The sequence below is a fragment of the Enhydra lutris genome, unplaced genomic scaffold (assembly GCF_002288905.1).
Source record: "Enhydra lutris kenyoni isolate GAN:26980312 unplaced genomic scaffold, ASM228890v2 scaffoldscaffold86, whole genome shotgun sequence".
NCBI lineage: Eukaryota > Metazoa > Chordata > Mammalia > Carnivora > Mustelidae > Enhydra > Enhydra lutris.
The window spans coordinates 2,160,468-2,181,662 of record NW_019154170.1 but is presented as its reverse complement, the minus strand read 5'-3'; the positions used below and the strand labels follow the sequence as shown (position 1 = coordinate 2,181,662).

The window sequence follows — 21,195 nt, the reverse complement described above, 5'->3', positions numbered from 1 at the left end:
AAAAGACAAATGATAAAAATACATGAAATTAAGTGATATGTCTTGGTCAGGGCCCATGGGAGAGGAGACCGCAGAGGCTGAAGTGTCTTGAAATTACCACCTGGAAAACCGAAACAGAACAGGAAGAATGTTTCCTCAGGTGTTATGATTCTTTCTTTAGCAAAAGAATGAACAATGGGAAAGTTTAATGTGAGAGCAACCCTAGCAGATCAGCCCTGGCTCACACGGAAGGTATGCTGAAAGGGGGTCCTTTTTGTGGGGGTGGTTGGACAGCCACTTCTCCCTCCTGCCCCCCTGCACACACACATGCTCTCTTCCTGGCACAGTACTTGAATGCAGTCCAGGACAATGTGGGCCACACAGAAGTCTGGTTTTTCTTCTCAGGCTGAGGGATGGGATCTAGGAGCCGCAGCTGAGCTTCTAGGAGTCCCAAAGCGACAGACCAGCAGCCCCCAACCTCAGAGCTGGCCACCCTGCCAGGGGACTGGGGATCCACCAGAGCATTCTCTCAAAATGCTGTTCTATCAACAAGATGCAAACAGATTTCAAAACACACAGAACCCAGCGCAGCACGTTGGTCCCTCGCTCTGAAATCTGGTAATGGGTATTACATCACATCTGCTGTCCTGGGGCAGGGGTGGGAGGGACCATCCATTTGCTGGACAGAGTCCTTCTTAAAAGCTTGGGAAGCATCGACCGCAGAACACCAACTAACTTTGGACACAACCCCGACCTTCCACACTGATTTGCCAAAACGTCAACGACATCTAGATAAACAGCGCACGTGACGTCGGAACGCTACGGCCGCACGGAGCAGGACTTTAAGAAGCTATTAGCTCACTGCTACGAACTGGGCAAAGTATTCCCAACGTCAGGGCAACCAAGACATTTAAAATCCAAGAGGGGGAAGCAATGTGTAACAAAGATGGACGGTAAATACATAACGCAAGCCAACTATTAAGTCCTCGAAGTGCGTTTCTGCCAAGTTGGTTGGGGGTCAGAATATCTCCCTAAAATCTTTAAAGGTGATGTCTTCCCCCTTAACCACCATTACTCTCCCTCCTTCCCTCCCCTCTTCTGTCTACCTTTTCTCTCCTACTCTTCCTAATGTACACTCTTTCTAAAACAAAGCATTAGAGATTAGAAACTATCTTTCTGCCACTGTTAAAAGCAAGAAATCTGAGCCCTTTCCACACACGCCCGTCTTAACCTCTCACATGGTAACTTGAAGCCACAGGACCTTTTCCCTTCAAGCTCCGTGTGGTGGCTTGAAAGACAGAAGCGCCCTTGGCCCCCTTGGCCGTGTAACCTGGGAGAGCCCTCTGGGATAAAACAAATCAGAGTAATCATGTGAAGAGAGAACATACCGGCCCCTTACCTTTTGTCCTTTATCCTTCTGAAACACAAAGACGGGCGGAGCAATGGCAGGTTTTTCTGCAAAAAGAAAAATTGGTTTTTTTCCCCCCAACACTACAGTCGTACAGTAAACAAAGCTACATTTGTTTGTAATAAGTTAAAAACAAAAAACAAACCCAAAATAAAACTGGTAACTCCGAAGAACATCAAATCACTCAGAAAACGGTTTCTTGAAGCGGCTGCGTGGGCATGTAGTTTGTGAAAACCCGACACCTAATGTTAGGGTATGTGCGCTTTTCTGCGTGCCTATCATACACCAAGAAAAAGGTTTCAAGACGCACTGAGAACAGCCCCGCCCGGGGCTGGGGGAAAGCTGTGGGGAGAGCTGTGGGCAGGGCGGCAGGCTGCTGGGCACCCAGGGCACTGCTGCCACCCAGCGCCGCCAGCGGTGGCCTTGCAGGAACGAGGCACAGAGGGGTCAGATCTTATGTGGCACCTCCCCAATTTCAAATGCTGGAGACTAGTTTAGGTTTTTCCAATTTCAAGGCCAGAGGGGGGCCTGGAGATAACCGGACCGACGGCCGCCTCTTGGCCACACAGCTCGTGCCGTTCGGCGAGCGCACCCTGGTTGAGGCACCTGACATTCCACTTGGATCTCTAAGTGAGATCACCTGCCAAAAAAAAGAATTTAAGGAGTTGGAAAAAACCCGAGTCCATCTTGCCCAGCTGTTGAAGGAAGAAACCCTTGAAATGTTCGGTCACGTGACGAGCCCAGGGTGGCGCCACCTGCTGTTGTCAGGCAACCCCTTCGGCCTCCCGTCCAGGGGGCAGCCGCATCTGCAGGCCTCTGCCACCTGCCCCTGCCGCCAGCTGGGGGATTGTGCAGGAGGACGACCTTCACCCATGGGGAAGGCCCGGACGCCGCCTGCCCCACTGCCGTGATTCCCTAAGCAGCCCTCTCCCAGTACAGGGGCTGGTGCTGCCTGACAAACCCCGACGAAGGAGGGAATGAAGGTGCCTGTGCCAGACAGTGAATGACAGCAAAGGGATGCGGGAGGCGCTCTGGACAGCAGCGGCACGTCCACATCAGTTCCACCGCAGGGCAGCCCGGCGAGCTCCCGGCACTGTCCTTCAGCCCACAAGCCAGCCTCCAGCTCACTCCTGTGTTTGACTCCAGCCAGCGGCAAAGAGTGAAGGCACACGGGAAGGAACTCCCAGCCCAGCATCCCTCCAGTCCCCCATTTCTTCAGGGAACCACCCCTCCTTCGCCCCTGGCTCTAGGTCCGGGGAGGAGAGTACTTGGTACTCCGGCCCCAGGGGACACCATGGCATGTAAGGCCAGGCCGCTGACAGTGAAGGGGACTTTTACTGGAGCTACCAGGGAAGGGGGTGCTGTTTCTGCTGGGGCCGCAGGGCTGGTAGGAGGTAACCCCGGGATTGTGAGCGGTCTCACGTCACCAAAGGGACGTTGGACCAGAGTCAATCCAGCGGGAAGCAGAGCCGCAGACAGAGGAGGAACCGGAATCCTGGGGACACCGCTGGAAGGCCTGGGGCCAGCACAGCTTAAAGCTAACCCCACCCCCGCTGACTTTGCAGTTAAGCCAAAAAACGCTGATTTTTGCTCAAGCCTGTCTTAACTGTTGCTGTCCTCTAACAACCTCCAGCCCGAGAGGCGAGGCCTAGCCGCTGCAGACTTCAACACACGATACTCCACAGAAGAAACCTTGCCCGGCCTCACAGTGAAGCAGAGACACTTTCTCTCACAGGAGGTAACACCACCCGACAGACTAGTAGTTATGGATTTACGCTCTGTCTCCCCTACTACGACATCAAATCCAGGGGATCGGAGCGCGCCTTGTTCCCTTGGCGGCCCTGTGGTCTAACAGCAGCACTCGGCATTGATAAACTGGAGAAATGGATGGAAGGCTACCGAGGAAGGACGAGAACAGAGGGAGAACCATGCGGACGGTAGGGAAGCACTTTCTTGTGTCGACTGCGCTGCGTGCACCCCGAAGGGGCTGCAGAGATTTGGGCAAACGTGAGAGGCCTGGGCTGCCTCTGGTCTCTGGTGCAGGACAAAGCCACAGGGCAGGGTCCAAGCAGGAGCTGGGAGGTCCGTGTGCTGGAATAAAACTGCACTGCAAGCGGGCACGGTGCTCAGCCGGGGGTGGACAGGGGCCGTGGGAGGGCCATGGGGCGGGAGCTCTGAAAGCGGCTTCCCGGAGAACTGGAACCCCGGCGAGGCCCACGCGGAGGCCCCCACTAACTCCTGGCTGCAGCCGCCGCTACTGCGGTGAAAAGCTTCCTTTTTCCGCCTCTGCTCTCCCATTCCCTTTAGTCCCCCTTCGCAGAGCAGCCAGACCACTGGTGTGAGACACTGACTTAAAACTCAGCACAGCCCCCCAGACTAGGCGCGGACCTCCTTCCAACAGGCCACCCTGGCCGGACCCCTACGGGGGCACTGAAGGGCCCGCTGCCCCCTGCACGCCCCGTGCTTCCACTATACGTCTGGTCTTCTGCCCTGAACACACTCTCATCTTCTCTTCCGGGGCCAACACTCATTCAGGTCTGGACGCTGTACCTGGCAGGAAGCTCCCAGTTTTGAGCTGCTCCCTGTGCCCCCAGGGCATGTTCTTGGCTTCTACCCCACCACGGGTCACACTGAGGCTACCTGTCAGGGAGGCTGAGGGACCACGGATCCGGCATCCAAAACAGCTCTGTGCCAGCAGCCAGTGTGCTCCATGAAGCGTCGCCCACTAAGTCTTTGAACTAGACTCCTCTGCAGGTCCACACACCTGTAACACCAGCTGCTGTGCCCTCGCGCAAACATTTACTAAGCTCTGACTCTGTGCAAGGCCCTACAGGAAAAATGGTCAACAGGAAGCCAGGGGCAGAAAACCTCGGGGGCAAATGCCTGATGCAAACCGATGGGCGTGTCTGCGCACAGGGCCGGGAGCTCGCCAGGGGTGACTTGTCCATCTCCTCACTGGCCGCATCTACCCCCGGATGAGGAGCCCCAGAGGAGCGAGGCCTCTGTTATGTGGACCACGGTACCTTCAGAGCCGCACACGTAACAGATGCTGAGCAGGAAGTTGGAGCCGATGAAATGTCGCCAGGACTGGCGAGGTCAGGACCCACCACGACCCTCACTGACGGATGGTTTGGCGGTCACGACGAACCCCCGCCCCACTAACTAAACCGTAGCAACGAGCGTCCGTGGTTCTCCACCAAAGACAGACAGCACCAGTCACACAGATTTAACTCCCAGTGGGCTCCAGGAGGGCCGAAGTTCGTGAGCTGCAAATCAGCACTGACATTACAGAAGGCCAACTCGAGTGCACCCCACTCCGAGTACGCCTGCCCCACGCTCACGCCGGCGGCCTCCGCCTGTGTTCTTAAGCGGCTCCCATCGAACTGCTTCTGGTTGTGTACCCGGACAAGCAGCCTTTGCTCAGCCAGAAACCCACGTCTGGGGAACGGACAGGGAACAGAGCAGTGAAGGAAGCTTCTGTGACTTGCCTGAAGTGCAGCCCAGCCCAGCCTGTCACAAGCGAAGGGAAAACTACCACCAGAGACTTCTAGAGACCCAGCCACGTGAAGACCTAAAGTACTAAAATGTTAATCAAATGCCAACTATTTGATCCAGATTCTCTCAACCAGGTGTTTCGTTCCTGTAAAATCAATTCTTTGAATGAGTTTGTGAAAAAGCCGTCCTCCCTGGGGCACTGGCTCAAGACACCCGCATAGTAAGGGTTAAGAAAATCAACAATAAAGCAATCTGTGTAACCAAATGTTCTCCAAAGTTATTTGATTAGGGAACCCCTCTTTCCTCATCCCTCCCCTGACATGAGGCCTGAGAACTGTATTCTGTGGATGACTGTGGCCAAAACTGGTGTGTGAAGTGGGCTGAGACTCAGAGCACAAGTGGCCTCAAACTAGGACCCCGCCTCTGGGTGGCACGTGGGAGATGCTCTGCCCTCATCCCAGCTCTCCAGGGCGCTGCGTGCAAGTCCAAGGTGGCTGCTGCTACATCCACACCCCGCCTCACCCTCCTCCGTGTGCCCCTGCGCAGCTCACGCATGCCGGCCCACACCCAGCCGGAGCCCCGGTGTGATCCCAGGCGCCGATCAGGCCCCAGTTGGGAAAGGCCCCCGAACCCCCAGGCTAACAACAGGGGTGGGGACACGCCAGAATCGGAAAGGGGCGAGCCCCCCCTGACATCTGACCCACAGGGCCTGCTCTCCTGTCCCCTGCCACCCTCCACCCAACTGTGAGGTAAAGATGCAAAATGGGACAGTCTAGCTGTATTCCCTAAGGCCAGGGACTGTCCTGGATCTGGTCTCTGCAGTCCTGGTAATAACATGGATAGGCGAGCCCAGTCGCAGAAAGGCTACAGATTTGGGCTCTTGAGGCACTGGCAGGGGGAGGGGGGCGGCTCAGGTCATCAACCCCGGGGTCCTGGGATTGAGCCCCGCATCAGGCTCCCTGCTCAGCGGGAAGCCTGCTTCTCCCACTCCCACTCCCGCTGCTTGTGTTTCCTCTCTCGCGGTCTCTCTCTCCCTGTCAAAAAAAAAAAAAGAAAAAGATTTCGGCTCTTGTTTCATACCTCCACCAGATGGCTGGGATTTCTCCACACGCACCCCTCACCCATCCTCACGCGGGCCCTGCTCCGGAAGGCACCGCTGACACAGCCCCGACTGGCAGGGCACCCCGCCCCATGCAGCGGAGCCTGGGAACCACCCCCCCCACCACGATGCACAGCTTGCTACGCGCATGGACTCAGTCCTAACACTCATTCAGCAACTGCAACTTTCTGCCACGCCACACACCCCAGCGCCCGCTGTGTGCCAGGCCTCATGCTGGCCTCTCGGGTATGGTGGTGACATGGAGAGACATGTCCCCTGCCGGCCAAGAGCTGCCATTAGTCTCTAGCTGAACGCTGCAACTCGGGAGAAGTGTAAGAGGGACTCAGAGTGCAGAGCAGAGGCTCTGGTCAGGCTGTGGAGAAGGAGTGCGCCCAGGAAGGCTTCTCGAGGGAAGCACCATCCAAGCGAAGCCGGCAGCAGTTAGCCAGGTGAGCAGGAACGGGGGAGGCTAAGACAGCAGAAAGCCAAGTGCGCTGAAAGAACTCCAAGGTCAAGGTGGTGCCTGCGGGCGCCTGCTGCTTTACTAGCACTTGAACACACCGGCTGACTCCAGACCCTTGAGACAGACACAGAACAGACCACCCAGGCCCAGAGCCATAGGAGCAGGGTGCGCCCCTCCCTTCGCTGGATCCGAGGTCTGCATTTACACTGCAAGGTCTACTGGAGAAGCTCCTGGAAGGGGAGCACCACTCAGGCAGGTCCTTTCTTGAGGAAAAGAGTTGAAGACGGCTCCAAAGAAGGCAGGGGTCCCTGATATGCAGGCTCCTTCCCGACCCGAGGGACCGCAGACCATTCTCCCTACAGGGAAGGGAGGGAGAAGTCTCTGGGCAGAAGGAAGGGGCTCCAAGGAGGCGGGCCCTTCTCCTAAAGCAGAACTGAGCCGGGGCCCCGGGACATAAGAGAAAATCCTCAGATGCCTTGGGTACAGGTGTGGGAAGGCCCGAAAAGGCCTCACCTGAAAGGAACGTCCATAATCTGCTGTATGCTGTCTGTGTTAGGGGGAGGGCCCATAAAATACCTCTTCAAATAGTGATAAAGAACCTCAAAAGGAGGACGAGAGTTTTAAACAGTCCCACACTTGAGAGAATTGAAACACTAAGCTTCCCAGACCACCCCTGTAAGTATGCCAGGGACCAAGACTCAGGGTTTTGTGTCTTTTTTGTGCTGAGACTGATAGACAAAATCCTAAAACGCAAAGGACATGTGTGTCTATCTCCCAGGCAGCAAGCATGGGGAAAGGAAAGGGCACTGCAAGGATGTTTCACACGGAAGCCAGCGTAGAAGAACCTCTTGGGGGCAGGGGGGGTGATGGCAGCTGCCCAGATGTGAGGTCAGGAGGTGGAGCGTCTACTGCCCAATACAGGCAAAGGAAGGGAAGCAAAGAACTGGCCTGGACCCCAGAGGGGGCCCTGGGATAGAAGAGAATGCTTCTCCACCTCCAGGATAACAGAGGTCTCGGGATCCCAGCTCCAGACTCCTCCCAGCCTGTGTGTGTGACTGACAGCAAGGACATTCCCCAGCGGGTTTTCCCCAAACTGTGGGTAGTTTCGTATGCGGGCCGGAAGGCGGCGCGTGTGTATTTACGGGTCAGGCAGGCACTCCACGCTTTGTTCACCCATCGCCCTGACTCTTGGCAATCACTTTTGGGGAGAGGTCGTACCGGTGTCCTTACTTTAAGGGAAAGGAAACAGGAGACTCAGAGATTGAGTGACTCGTCCAAGGTGGGGCCAGGTCTCTAACTACATCTGAGCTACCCTGCCATCCAGGTGCAAGGGCCAGAGGGAGAACTTAGGACTCCGGTTTGCTTCCTTCCCTATTTTCTGCCCAGCTGGGCCTTGGAGCTACGACACAGGTGTTCTTTTCTTCTGAGAAGTAACATCGGGAAGAAAGCAGCGGTCAGTTATCGTTCCAGGAAAGCACAAAGGAAACTAGAGGGTGAACGATGAGTTTTGGGGTGGGCCTGAAGCTTTCAAGTCACGTGACCCTCTGCCTCAGAGAAGGGTGCCATCAGGCCAACAGCAGATCCTTAGGATCGTCAGGGACAGAACGAAGACACATCCGGAGATATGGACGTTCTATGGTGAAACAAGACGTGTCGTCTCCATCTTTCAAAGGCTTAACCACACAGTGCCCTGCAGAACATACGCAGAATCTAGGCTGAACACACACACACACACACGTTCTGTCCACGCTGTGGAAGCGGTCAAGTGCACAGGACCACGGACAAGCCCTGCAACAAGTCCGGTCACCCCCAGCAGCTGCCTCCAACCTTCGTCTCCAAGGACTGCCCGTTAAACCAAACAGAAGAAACTATGGAGGCCCAGGAAAACACACAGAGAGGCAAATCTGGGATATCTTGGCCTGTTCTGTTTATTCCCCTCCTAAATGATGTCTCAAACACCTGCCAGGAAACGGCCCCCATCTGGAAAGCCACTTGGAATTCTTGACCAAAATGTCAGCAAAGTACTTGTGTAAAATGAGCTTTAATCCTGGGCTGATGTGTCTTAATCTTCTTATCTGTGCAAAAAATATGGAACGCATCTTGGCAACACAACCAGCAGTCTGTTAAGACGTGACAACTCCTTTAATCCTACAACACTCACTATCTCAACCCATCAAGTCATTTCTTTTCTCGGGAATTATTATAAACAGTTCTGAGCAGCAACATGAAGGTGAATCTGTCACTGATGTGTCAGCTGTATTTGCACACTAATTCTCTAGTGAAGAATGGAAGTGAGCTCAAACATGCTGTTGCTAGGGGATGCCTCTCTTGATCTTAGTGTCCTGAACGCTCAGTGGCCACCCAGCCCAGCTAGCAGAGGGCGGTGGGTCCCTTAATTCCTTTTTCGGTACTTGAGTATGTTTTTCCCCAGGCAACTCTACAGTGGTCTCAGGGAGATTATAGGGGGCCGTTTTGGAGATGATGGTATCTTTTATTTTATGCACTTCTTTCTGGAATGCTCTTTGTCGTGCCCTTACCTTCATCTCCTGAAATTCGAGCCACTTTTCAGTGCTCTGACTGCTGCGTCCCTATACCTCAGACAACATCAGGAGCAATAAGGAAGTCACATTTGCTGAACGGTCTTTACTAGACCTAGAGGTACGTGCTTGGGACACCCTGTCTCATTTAACATCACCACATTCCTGTGACATACATGTTATTTATCATCTCTTATCTGTAAATCATGAAATGAGATGGAGAGGCCTCGGACAGACAGTGCTTTGCTTGAAGTCACAAAGCTGGTGAGTGGCAGAGCTGGAACCAGGAGCCCAAGTCTGACTTCCAAGCTGGTGGTGCCTCAGGTCCCCTGAGGTCCCACCGAAGGCCAAGCCCCATTCTGCCTTCTTTCCTTCTACACAAACCGGCCCTACAGTCAAACCATCCAATCCCTGCCCCACCCCCCACTCGCCCAGACTGTAAGCGGCTGTGACAGAACCTGTGCTCTGGGCACTCTTGTGCCTTGAATCCAAGAGAAACCCCACAAACGTGTTAAATAAGTCCTACAAAGTCAGCAATTTCACCTGAAAGAAAGAAATTCAGAGACCCAACTTTGCAGCATTTTTCTGTTTTGACACTAGGTGGCACGACATGGGCAGAGCCGAGAGGTGAAATCAAAGGGGCTGAAGCCTGGGGGAAAGCTCCAGGGAAGACAACGGAAATCCCCCCACCGGAAGCAAATCCCAGGACCACAGAACTCCTGCTGAGGCAGCAGACCGAAACTGATGACACACAGGCTCTGGTTTTTGCGGGCATTCAAATAGGTCTCAAGCACTTACGGCTGGGATCCTAGGCGACCCAAAAGACCTTCCCTGGTCCCCAGTAGTCCAAGAGGGACGGTGCCACACCCCGGGCAGTTCTAGGGAGGCTTAGCTGAAATGATGCAGACAAAATGTTTGGAAGTGGCCAGCACGCAGCAGGAACACCACCTGGGCATTATGCTCATTATTACAATTTTACCCAGAAGACTGCAAGAACACTGACGCCACCTAAAAGCACCAGTCTTGGATCCAAGGACTGTCTCCAACTCCTAGGTCCCCAACACTGATAAATGCCTCAAAATCTGGCCCCGTCTCAAAGCTGCCCAGATGCTGGGACAACTCACATGCTCATTTGCTCAGAATCCCTCACGCCTGATCGATGGAAAGCCGACCAGACAAGCCCAGCTTGCGGCCGCACGATTTCCTGAGCACCTACCACATGCCAGGCACTGTGTCTGGCACTGGAGACAGGATGGAAGAGAGAGAGAGATGCTATAAGGAAGGTAAAGAAGGGTAGCGGGAAGAGCACGGGGAGGAGGGCACTCTAGGGTGCATGGCTGGGTATGGCCGCCCTAAGGTGTCATCTGAACCTTGGACATAACGGGGTAAGGCAGGTGAAGGCAGAGTATAGTGTGTAGAGAGAATCCCAGGTACGAAAGTCCTACGGACAGAAAGAACCTAGAGGCTAACATGGGGGAAAGCAGGAGGTGAGGTTGGGGAGGGGGCCACGGTGAGGAGTCCGGATTTATCCAGTTTAAAGGGAAGCCAGAGGAGTCACGATAGGACCTGGTTTATATTTTTAAAGGGTCGCACCGTCAGTGAGCGGTCCTCACGCAATTCTTCCCATTTTTGTGTGAGGAAGGTTTCGTGTAAAATTCTGGGGAAGGGGCGCCTGGGTGGCTCAGTGGGTTAAAGCCTCGGCCTTCGGCTCAGGTCATGATCTCAGGTCATGATCTCAGGGTCCTGGGATCGAGCCCCGCATCGGGCTCTCTGCTCAGCGGGGAGCCTGCTTCCCCTTCTCTCTCTGCCTGCCTCTCTGCATGCTTGTGATCTCTGCCTGTCAAATAAATAAATAAAATCTTTAAAAAAAAAAATTCTGGGGAAGACCTCCCTGGGGCTGCTGGGGAAGACAGGTCTCACAGAGGCAGCACATGTGAGGGCCGCGTGAAAGCCTCAGGCGTCATCCAGGTGACAAGTGGCGGTGATAATGGCAGCCTGGGCTAGTCCCGGGCCATGGAGCCGGGCAAAGCGGGTATTTGGGCGGATTCCGGAGACTGAGCCTGCTGCAGCCCCAGCTGTGCGAAGACTGAGAGGATCTTAATGCGGTGGGGGAAGTCCCCCTTGCTCTCTCAGGGGCAGACGTGGTCAGCTAAATCAAGCCCCACTCGTCTGGCAATAAGAGCCCATAACGGGGGGGACCTCCAATGGTGCTAATGACTGATCCAGGCCCTGGACTCTCAGACCCCCAGCGGCCACCACCATCAATGCTACATCATTTCCCTTCTGTGCAAAGAGTAGCCTGTTCCCCCCACTCCCGACCTGAGAAAGCCAAACTCTCAAGAACCGTGCGCCCCACTCCTGCTCTGCTATTACAAATGTGACACAGGCATTCATTCTGGGTCAGCAAATTCCCGAGATTCTGTGCGGCAAACCTGGGGGAGTTTAGCTAAAGCAAGAGCATTTTAAACTTACTGTACAAAGCAAGGCCTGCCTTCTAAACGTGCACACGGAGGAACTACTACTGTCTCTGCAAATTCCTATTTCTTTTTGAGAGTGACAGCCAAGGACAGAGCCCTGCACGGATAAGTTTTCTGGAAGAGAACGAGTGCTCGTGAAGTCAATGCTACTGATCCACTAGAAAGGATGAGCATGGGCTGGAAGCTACTGGAAGCAGGTGCACTGCACCAGCTGACTCGCCCTGCTTATGTGGCCTCTGGTTTCAGTCTCTGTGACATAGAATGGCCTAGATCCAGAGCTTCTCTGGAGGTCCTTCTGTTGAACCCGAGACAGTGCTGAAGGTCATGGAAAACACTGTTCCTCCATCACAGGGATATGGAGTCCACAATGCCTCTGTATCTGCCAAAAGGCCACAGTGGAAACGGAGGCTGGGAGGGTGAGCCCTAAATTCCAGTTGGCGAATAATCTATTCCTGGACAGTTAATCTCATAACCCAGTGCTTCTCCCCCAGGGATGACTTTGTCCCTTGGGGACATTATGCAGTGTCTAGAGACATTTTTGGTTATTACGATGTGGGGGAACTGCTAATGGCATCTAGTGGATGGAGACCAGAGATGCTGGTCAACACCCTATAGTGCACACGAGGGTCCCCAAACCACCCCGAAATGTTAACGATGCTGCAGGTGAGAAACTCTGCATTGATTACTCGGAAAAAGATGGAGTTAGATCCCTTACTCACATTATACACCAAAGTAAGTTCCCAGTGGGTCAGACAGTACACACTGTGGTGACCCCCTAGCTTCTGGGAGTCCCCTTTTTTCTCCCTCCCCATACTTTGTGCATTTAAATGTGTGCAACATCCTCGGACCGCAGTAGGTCAAATGATTAGGGACTGTAGTCTCTTGGGGGTCAATGGGCTACCTTAAGCCAGGGGTTAAATCCAGGCAATTCTGCCCAGGAGGGCACATCTGGCAATGTCTGAAGACATTTTTCCGTGTCATGACTTGGGGGGCGGGGTGCCACTGGTATCTTGTGGGTAGAGGCCAGGGATGCTTCTAAACCCTGCGAGGCACAGGTCAGCCCCCGCCAGCCCCCATGTCAGTAAGACTGAGGTGGAGAAACACAATCCAAAAGGAGGTTTTTCTCCATCCAGACCTCTAATCCTAGAGCAACATCCACTAGTAACTGAGAGCACGTCCGCACGTGCCAGTGGGTCAGTTACCCGACAAACATTCTCTGGGAACAATGACCCTCAGACTTGATCAGCGTCATCCCGAGGCTACAGATGCAGGAACAGAGGTCAGACATCCTGCCCAAGATCCTGGGCAAGTACGTGGCAGAGGTAAGATGCAAATCAAGGACAGGCAATCCAGGTATTTCCAATGGTGCCACGAGCAAGTCACTCGGGGCCTGCCAGTCAGTCCCAAGTTAAAACTGTCCTGGACTGGAGAGATGGGGCCGAAACCTGCGCCGAGCTCACAACAGGCTCCACTCAGGCTCTTTACAATGGGGTTGCGCGATCACATGCCAGCAGTTCTCAAACTGCTTGGTCTCAAGACAGCTTTCCATGCTTGTAAATTATTGAGACTCTCTACGAGCTTTTTTAACTGTTGGCGACAGCTGTTGATACTTCCCAGGTTAGAAAGTAAAGGTAAAAAAATATTAAAACGTTAACTTCTTTAGGATAATGGTAGTAAGGGCTTAGCTAAACAATAAATTTTATGAAAAGTAATTCTTAAAACAAAAAAGTTAGTGAGAAAATTGGCATTGTCTTGCATTTTGACAAATCTCTTCAATGTCCGCCTTAAGAGAAGGCGGCGAGAGTCCCTTACCTGCTTCTGCAGTCCGTCTGCTGCTGTAGGACGCTGTTAGCGCCTTCAGGTAAAACTTCACTGTCCGCTCACAAGAGAATGGGAGTGAAAAGGGCAAACAATGTCTTTGTATTGTTATGAAAACAGTTTTAGACCTGCAGTCTCCTTGAAAGGTCTTGGGGACTCCCAGGGGCCCGCGGACCATCTTGGCGAAGTGCTGCCATATGCTGCTCTCCGAGCGCTAACAGTCGGGGGGTAGTGAATCCTGAATTCATTACAGACCGTCAAGAGCTTTGCGCTGAGGGTCTCTGCTAACGTGCAGAGACAGCTGCATCTCTGAGGCAGTACAATAGGGCTGAAACCCAAATGCCAACCAAGGTCAGGCAGGCATGGGAAAAGAAGGAAGTGGGCCAGATCCCAAACTACTTGGTGGGGACTGCGGTGTCCTGGGGGGCACACAATCGATCTTTTTATTCTGAGCATTCCAAGCCTTTTTCTTTATTTGCAGACACGTCCTCCATATCTGCGATCAGTGCATCTACGATTTTCATCTAATGTTCTCTCCTCTGCATGTCATGTGTTTGCTGTACCTTCGACATTATAATTTGGGGCACACAGTCTTATCTTAAGGGCGGCAGCTGCTCCTCCGTCCTGGCGACCTGCTACTGCACAAGAGCCCTGGAACAGCCTGGTTCCTGCTTTTCAAGAGAAACGAGAAACCTAGACTATTTCCCTCCCCTTGAAATCTCAAAACTCTTAAATGTTGGTTCCTAATTAAAAACAAACCAAAGTTCCTAAACGGGCCAAATTAAACACATCTGCTTGCCCCTGAAGCAAGTTTGCAACTTCTGCCTGTGGTTTTTGACTCTGGCTTCGTGTTGTAAAACATCTGCGGAGCTTTTTAAAACTACCGACACTCTGGACCTCCTGCCACTGTCACTGATGGGGTGGCCCACGCATCACTTTTTTATTTTCCTCTAGAGGCTTCTTGAACAAGTATGGGGTGCACTCAGGGCTAAGACTCACGGCAAGTACTGGGCAACAGCACCGAGTGTCAAGAATGCCAAGGATGAAGCCAACTGTGGACAGCCAGGGGGCTCTTCTCTGAGGCCCTAGCTCTATGGTTTTCTCCCAAGGAGCACAAAATCACACCGACCACGAGAAAGACTCCACGGGACCGGGAAGGGTACTGTGCACAGGCGGCAAAAACAAATCCCTTTCAAACAAAACAAAGAACTCCTGCCGCCACCTCCATCAGCTCCACGAGATCCTGAGCGGGGTAACGGCGAGAACCCACCTGCCTCTGGACTGCTTCAAAGTACCATGGAGAGCTACCAAGGCAGGGCCAAGTTAACACCAGCCACCTCTGTGGCCTGCCTGTCTCAGGGTTTTCGCAACAGAAGAAAGGCCCTTCTCAGACCCCCCAGATGGTCCTCACCTTCCACGCTACCCCGGCCTATTCTCCGTGCCTGAACACAGTAACTAGGCCGAACTGAACTAGTACCAAAAATGCCCCCTTTGCCACTCCCACACACTGCCACTCTTCCAAATGCCATCTGAGCTCGCCTGCTCTAACCTCCATTCCTTCCTTTTGCTTCCACTCGCTCTAACTCCCCGAGTATGAACAAACCAGACCCCGACTAGCCCTGACACCGAATGAATGTGCGACATAACAGGACTGCTGGGGTCATCCCACTTTTCAGTTAAGTGAGAGGCAGGCTGAAGACACGGTTCAAAAGTTTTGCAGAACTTTGACCTTTTTGGTCTATATAATGGAACCAAAACATAAATTTTCTTCAAAATGTATAAAAATTCTGCAGCCTCAGAGGTAGCATGACACCACCCAGCTACCACCAGCCCCACATGCTACAGACAGAAGAGGCACCACACAGTCACACATACACACTCTGATCTCAGAACAGATCCCAGTTAATGTTTATCATAACTTCATGACAAGTTTTAAAGCGGTTGTCTCTCACTCATCCTAAAAGTTAAGTTTATGGCAGGAGACGGTGAGAATTTAGTGATATGAGGATTCCGACCAGTTCACTTGTAGCTCATTCTCTCAGGCGTTAAGTTCTAAGTCATCAAGTAAGGTGAAAACTGAGAAAAGCCAAGCCACCGTGAAAATCTCTAGAGTGACATTTGGTCAGGCTAGATCAGACGTTTTCAACTGCGGGCCGCTTTGTACCCCCCCCCACACCAGGACATGGGCAATGTTTAACACATTCTTGGCTGTCATGATGGGGGGAGGGAGGAGGGTGCTGTTGGCATCTAGTGGGAAGAGATCAGAGAAGCTCATCAACATCCTACAAGGCACAGGGCATTGCACGTGCTGAAGAATTAGCCGGCCACAGACGTCTATGGTGTTGAAGCTGAGAACCCTGGGCAGGGGATCATGCGGAAGGCAAGACAGAACCCAGAAGGGCTGACAGTTCAGCTCCAGCTGGGGTCCCATCACGGCGCACCCCAGGGCCAGCCTCCCTAGGCACACTCATACTTTGCTCTCTTTCTCTCTCTCTCCTGAAGACTTCACACCAAACCATTCCACAGGATGAGCCCTCTGTAGTAAAAAACAGCTACCATTTACTGTTTATTACTGTGTGTGCAGATAGGTATTAAATAATTCATATGCATTGATTCACCCAATGCTCACAGCAGCCATGAAATACCCACGATTATCATGATTCCCATCTGGTGAGGAAACCGAGGTTCAAAGGGGTTAAGAAATTTGCTCAAAGTCACCCGGAGAGTACACGGCAGAGTCTAAACACAAAGCCAGCTCTCAGCAAGGCAAAGCTTGCGCCCTGCCATTACGTCACACCAGCGGGTCTTACCCCAGGTGTGGTTCTCCTCACCCCTGCCCCAGGACATTCTGCAACGCCTGAGGACATTGTTAGTGGTTGCCACCGCTGGGGTAGGGGTACGGGGAGGGTGCGCGCTACTGGCATACAGTGGATAGGGTTAGGGACAGTGCGATGCTGCTAACACCCTACGACGCATAGGACAGCGCTCACAACAGAATTATCTGGCTCCAGATGTTAGTAGGGCCAAAGGTAAGAACGCTGCTTTATACCATGTCCACAGGCCAGCAAGGATGTGGGTGTATGTGCTATCTTTAGACACTGGGATCTGGAATCCAAGATATTCTATAGGTTAAATACACTTTACTCACCCTCTGCCCATTCTTTACCTTTTAAAGACACAAAACTCAGCATTCAAATCCTGACATCCATCTATGATGCAGGGGATAGAATAATTAGTGTGTTTGGGATAGATCAACAGCAAAATGCCAAGCAGAAGAGAGTATCCCTGGACACAAGTGTAAAACACATACACAGACCCACACACGCACACTTTCTCTCTGTCTCCTAGAGGAGAAGCATTCCAACTGGACTTTAAAAGTCAGACTATAGGAGTACCAAGAAAGGGCTGTGGGAGTTGCTGTCACCATCCCTGAAGAGATCACCATGGCAACGAAGGCCAACAAGATGCTGTATTAAATACACAGTTGGAAACGTTTCTTTCCGAACAAGCACAGCACACCTAATCTGCACCACTCAAGCCTGTGGTTCTCAACCCTGGCTGCACACCGGACTCACCCATGCTGATTTCTCTCTGTACAGATGCCCAGGGCCCACTCGACATCTCGCAGAATTGGAATGGGTGGGGTGTGGGGATTGAGCCCTTGTGGTTTTAAGAAAGCTCGCCTGGTGACTCTGATGCCCCAGCCCAGGCGCATGGGTAGCAATGGCCCAGGAAAGAGCGACAGAAGGGTTGGGTGTGAAGATGGACCAGCTTGGAAGAGCACTCTGGAAAAATGGAAGCTAAGAGCGCATTTGAGTGGAGCTCAAACAGCAGGAGGAAAAACACACACAGGGGGCAGTCCCTAAAACTTCAAAGTGCATAGGCAAGAAAGGCCTCGTTTACACAGCAGATAATACATTAAACATCTCAGCAGACTGTACAAGCCAAAAAGCCACTAAGATTTATGTCCTGAGGACAACTACGCCAGAACTAGTGTCAGACACAAAGTACTGAGTGAGGGTAGCATTTAATAGGCAAAAACTTTAAATATAAAGCATTCTATTCCTCTGTTTTATACTTACTGTTCAATTAAGCAATCAAAAGCTCACATGTTAGCCCATATACTAGAAATGGTATCCATGGAAAAAGGAATCCACAATTTCCCCTTTGTGCTCAAAAGTACACCTTACAATATGGGTCCTCAGTGATGAATTCATTCATTTATTCAACAAACCTCTCTTGGATACCTACGTTGTTCCAGGCACTGTTCAAGATGTAGGAGATCCATCTGTGATCATGACAGAAATCCTTGCCCTTACGGAGCTTATATTCTAAAGCTTATATTCGGGTAGTCAAACAAACAAGTAAACTTCATATGTCAGAGATTGCTATGTGCTGGGGAGTAAAATAAAGTGGTATATAGGAGATAGGAAATGTGGATCCAATTTAAAATAGGCGGCCAGAGAAGTTCTCCATAATATTTGAGTAAAAACCTGAATGAGGCAAAAGAGTGAGCCATAGGGGCATTTAGGGGAAGACTGGTTCAGGCAGGGGAACTGGAAGGTCCAAAGGCATAAAGGCGGTGAGTGTAGAGTCCATTCAAGGGACACTGAGGAAACCAGAGTGGTTCAAGAAGAGCAAGTGCGATGGGAGGAAAGGGAGGTATAATGGGGCCACTCTAGCTTCTGGGCTGAGCCGTTAGATGGGTACAGTTGGAAGGGAGGCCCAAGTGGTGAAAAGCAGCGCTGGTGGTGAGAAGTGGTCACCTTCTGGAAATATTTTAGATAGACTGACAGGATTTGCTGCGGCATATGAGAGGAATTAAGAGGTGACTTCAAGGTTTTTGGCCTGGGCAATTAAAGGAAGGACTTGCTAATTACTACAAATAGAAGGAAGACTGTGGAGTGGGCAGGTAGGTGTTGGGGGTAAAGATAGGGATTTTGTTCGATGAGACACTTACATGCAGATGTCGACTATGATGTTGGATATGTTGAGTCTTGAGTTTGCGAAAATTAATAATGAGAAAAACCTCACTAAAGCAAACTTGAGGGGGGTAAAAGGGAGGCCAAAAGGGGTTGCCTTACCATGCAAAAGAAATCAGGGGAGAACGGTCAGTTACAGCCCCCCACAGAAGAAACATCAAAAGGAAAGAAATGTCAATTACAGGCCCTGACAGAGGAGGTACCCTGAGTCTTCTGTAGGAAACCATCCACCCCTGTAACTCAGCCAATGAGAAACTGTCATCACCCCGAACTGCTGCTTTTCTCCGAAAGACTTCCGGTTCAAACAAGTGTTCACAACTTTCCCCTTCTCCCTAAAATCCTGTTCCTGTCCTTCATTGCGAGACTCTCCTATGGTTCTGTCGTGCTTGCTTGTCTTACCCTGCCATTCTCTGCTACCCCTGAATAAGCCCACCTTGCTAGTAAAATCTCTGACAATATTATTGTTAAGATCGACAAGTTCAAGAAACTGAATGGGCCAAACCTATACATACAGCATGTCATATTGATTCCCCTGTCTTCACTCCCTCTCCTACCTTTAACTGGATCTTATGAACTGGGATGCCTCAGCCCTCTGTGGGCTCCTCCGTCTTGTAGAAGAGTTACAGCGCAAGGTGGCAGGGGGTGTGGGGGCGTGTATGGGGGGCTGGGCTCTGCAGCCAGACTTCCTGATTCACACATTCCTGCCGCTCACAAGCTCTGTGACCTGCCTCGGACAAGTAACTTCAGCGCTCTAACTCGGTTTCCTAACCAAGAGGACCAGCTGACAATACCTACTTCACGGATCTTTTTTAAGTGAGGAGTATTTCAAGACGACAGGATTCAGGCTTTAAAAGGTGCAGGGTACCACCCCCAAATGCTCCGCCAGGGTGGGCAGTTAACTCTTTCATCCATGCATTCTTACAGGTCAGTATGGAAACCTCGGGACACCCTCCCGTAGCAGGGAGCAAGGTATGGGGGAAGAGGGCCAAGCAGGTAGACAGCTTGCCAGAACTACAGTCGTGCACCTAGAAACGGAGGGAGCTAAAAATAGGCCTCGGAAGTCCTCAGGCTGCTGCGATACCGACACCACTATTGATTCGAGCAGACACCAGCTTATGGAGTGCTTTCTCGAGAGGTTTTGGAACCGTAACCTTGTCAAAAACGCTCGGGTGGGATGTCAGCGCTCCAGAGAAGAAGGAATTCGCACAGTCTGTCTCTCTCTCTCTCTCTCCCCCTCTCTGGAAGTGCTGCGAATAAGGGCTAAAAAGCAGCCGCGGCTTTCAGGGCTCCACATCCTGTGGCCAGGCCTAAATGCAGGGAGCCCAGGCGCGACTCTCAAGTCGCCACTAAGGATCTGGGGGAACTGGCGGGAACTGGGGGCCGAGTTCGGGGAGGGGGTGGGGAACAGATCAGGTGTACTCCATCCTGGGCATGGAGCGGGCCCGCGTAGGATGAGAAGCCCACCGGATTCGGGGGTGGGCTTCCTCGGCGCCAGGCCGGGGAAAGGGACAAGCCGGTCCCCGGGAACGAGGGGGCGCGGGAGGGAGCGTGGCGCGCTGGGCGACGACCAGGCCCAGAGGTCTATTTACATCTGAGGCCAAGGCGCTGAGGCCGCGCCTACCGCCCCTTTCGGGCCCAGACCTGGCCCGGGGAGCAGAAGGGTCTCAGAGCTATGGCTCCAGCAGCCTCTCAAAGCCCTCTGGCCGGACGGTAGCAGGGCCGAGGCTGCCGGGAGTGATGGGCCGGGCCGGTGAGCCCGGCCTGAGGGGAAGCAATGGGGGACGGCTGTGGGGTCCGCTGGGCCGCTGTCCCGGAGCACACAGTCCCCCGCACTCTGGGGTGCTCAACCCTCGGGCTTATGGCCCCTCAGCCTCCCGCCGCCCGTTCCCTGGCCGCCAGCTGGCCCCCGACGGAGCCTCCCCTACCTTCGTTCGCCAGGTCCGCCATTTTACTTCCTTAAGCCCTCCCACAAGGCCCCGCGCCGGCCCGGGCTCTTCTGCTTTCTGCCAGAAACTCCCGCGCGTGCGCACTTCGGCGATCTGACTCCGACCGAAGCCAGCAGCTCGCGCCTGCGCGCTGAGACCGGCGCGGACTCGCGCTCCGGCGGGCGGTCCCGGCCCGGCCGCGCTCCGAGCACGCGCCTGCGCACTAACTGCCCCCCGCCTCCTTTTCCCGCCGACTAAGGGGGCGGGGGCAGAGCAGGGCGCATGCGTAGTGAGCCTCGCGCGCATTGGGGAGCCGACGTTCTGTGAGGCGGCGCGGAGGGGGCTGTGTCTCGACGCCCCAGCTTTCTGCTCGTTTCCAAGTTCCTTTGCGGTGGAACCGTGAGCCGCCGAGGGAGCCGCGACCGAGGACTTCCCCGAGGTGAATCTCTGGATCTGTGGGGGGGGGGGGGGGGTAGTTTTCCACGAGCGCAGGCCTGACAGGAGGGCCCCGGGGCGCCTCAGTTTTCCCTTCCGAGGGCCCAGTTATTCAGACCAGCGTTTTCTTCAGGCCACGTGGGGCGGTGGAGGAAGCTGGGGAGGGGTCGGAGGTCGGAGAGTGCCGGCGGGAGGAGGGATCAGGAGGGGAGGGCCCTCGGGGGGGGGGGAGTGGGCACCGGGATGGGGTCCCGGGACGGCGCCTGGCGCGGGCGGGGCCTCGAGCGTCTGGGTCTGGGAGCCGGGCTGGAGGGAAGGTGTCGGGCCCGCCGCGCCTCCTGGCCGCCTCGGCTCACCTGCCGGAAGTCCGTCTGAACGCATTCCTGGCTCTGCTCTGTCGCCGGGACACGGGCCCCGCGGGGCCAGGCCAGCCTCGCCTCTCCCCCGGGGACACCGCGCCGCCTCCTGTCGGGCCCCGCGCTCCGGTCGCGCCCAGCGGCAGGCGGAGGAGTCCTTAAATACAAACTAGATCAAGGGCCCATCCTTGCTCCGCGCGCCCGGAGAGCTCTCTCCCGAG

At 53.6% G+C, this 21,195-nt stretch overlaps 1 protein-coding gene across 8 annotated transcripts in view; it reads right to left on the bottom strand.

Moving 5' to 3' along the window:
• The window catches only part of LOC111161669 (RAN binding protein 3), a 53,180-nt gene extending 32,906 nt beyond the window's left edge, over nt 1-20,274 (bottom strand). For 6 of the 8 annotated variants that reach the window (XM_022525452.1, XM_022525453.1, XM_022525457.1 and 3 more), the window contains exons 1-2: nt 20,184-20,274; nt 1,379-1,434 (exon numbers count right to left, since the gene is read on the bottom strand). In XM_022525452.1, coding sequence (XP_022381160.1) covers nt 1,379-1,434; nt 20,184-20,205 — 78 coding nt within the window. In that variant the 5' untranslated portion in view covers nt 20,206-20,274. The remainder of the gene's footprint in view (nt 1-1,378; nt 1,435-20,183) is intronic. The other 2 variants (XM_022525460.1, XM_022525461.1) reach the window with 1 other exon arrangement.
• Between the last annotated feature and the right edge of the window lie 921 nt (nt 20,275-21,195).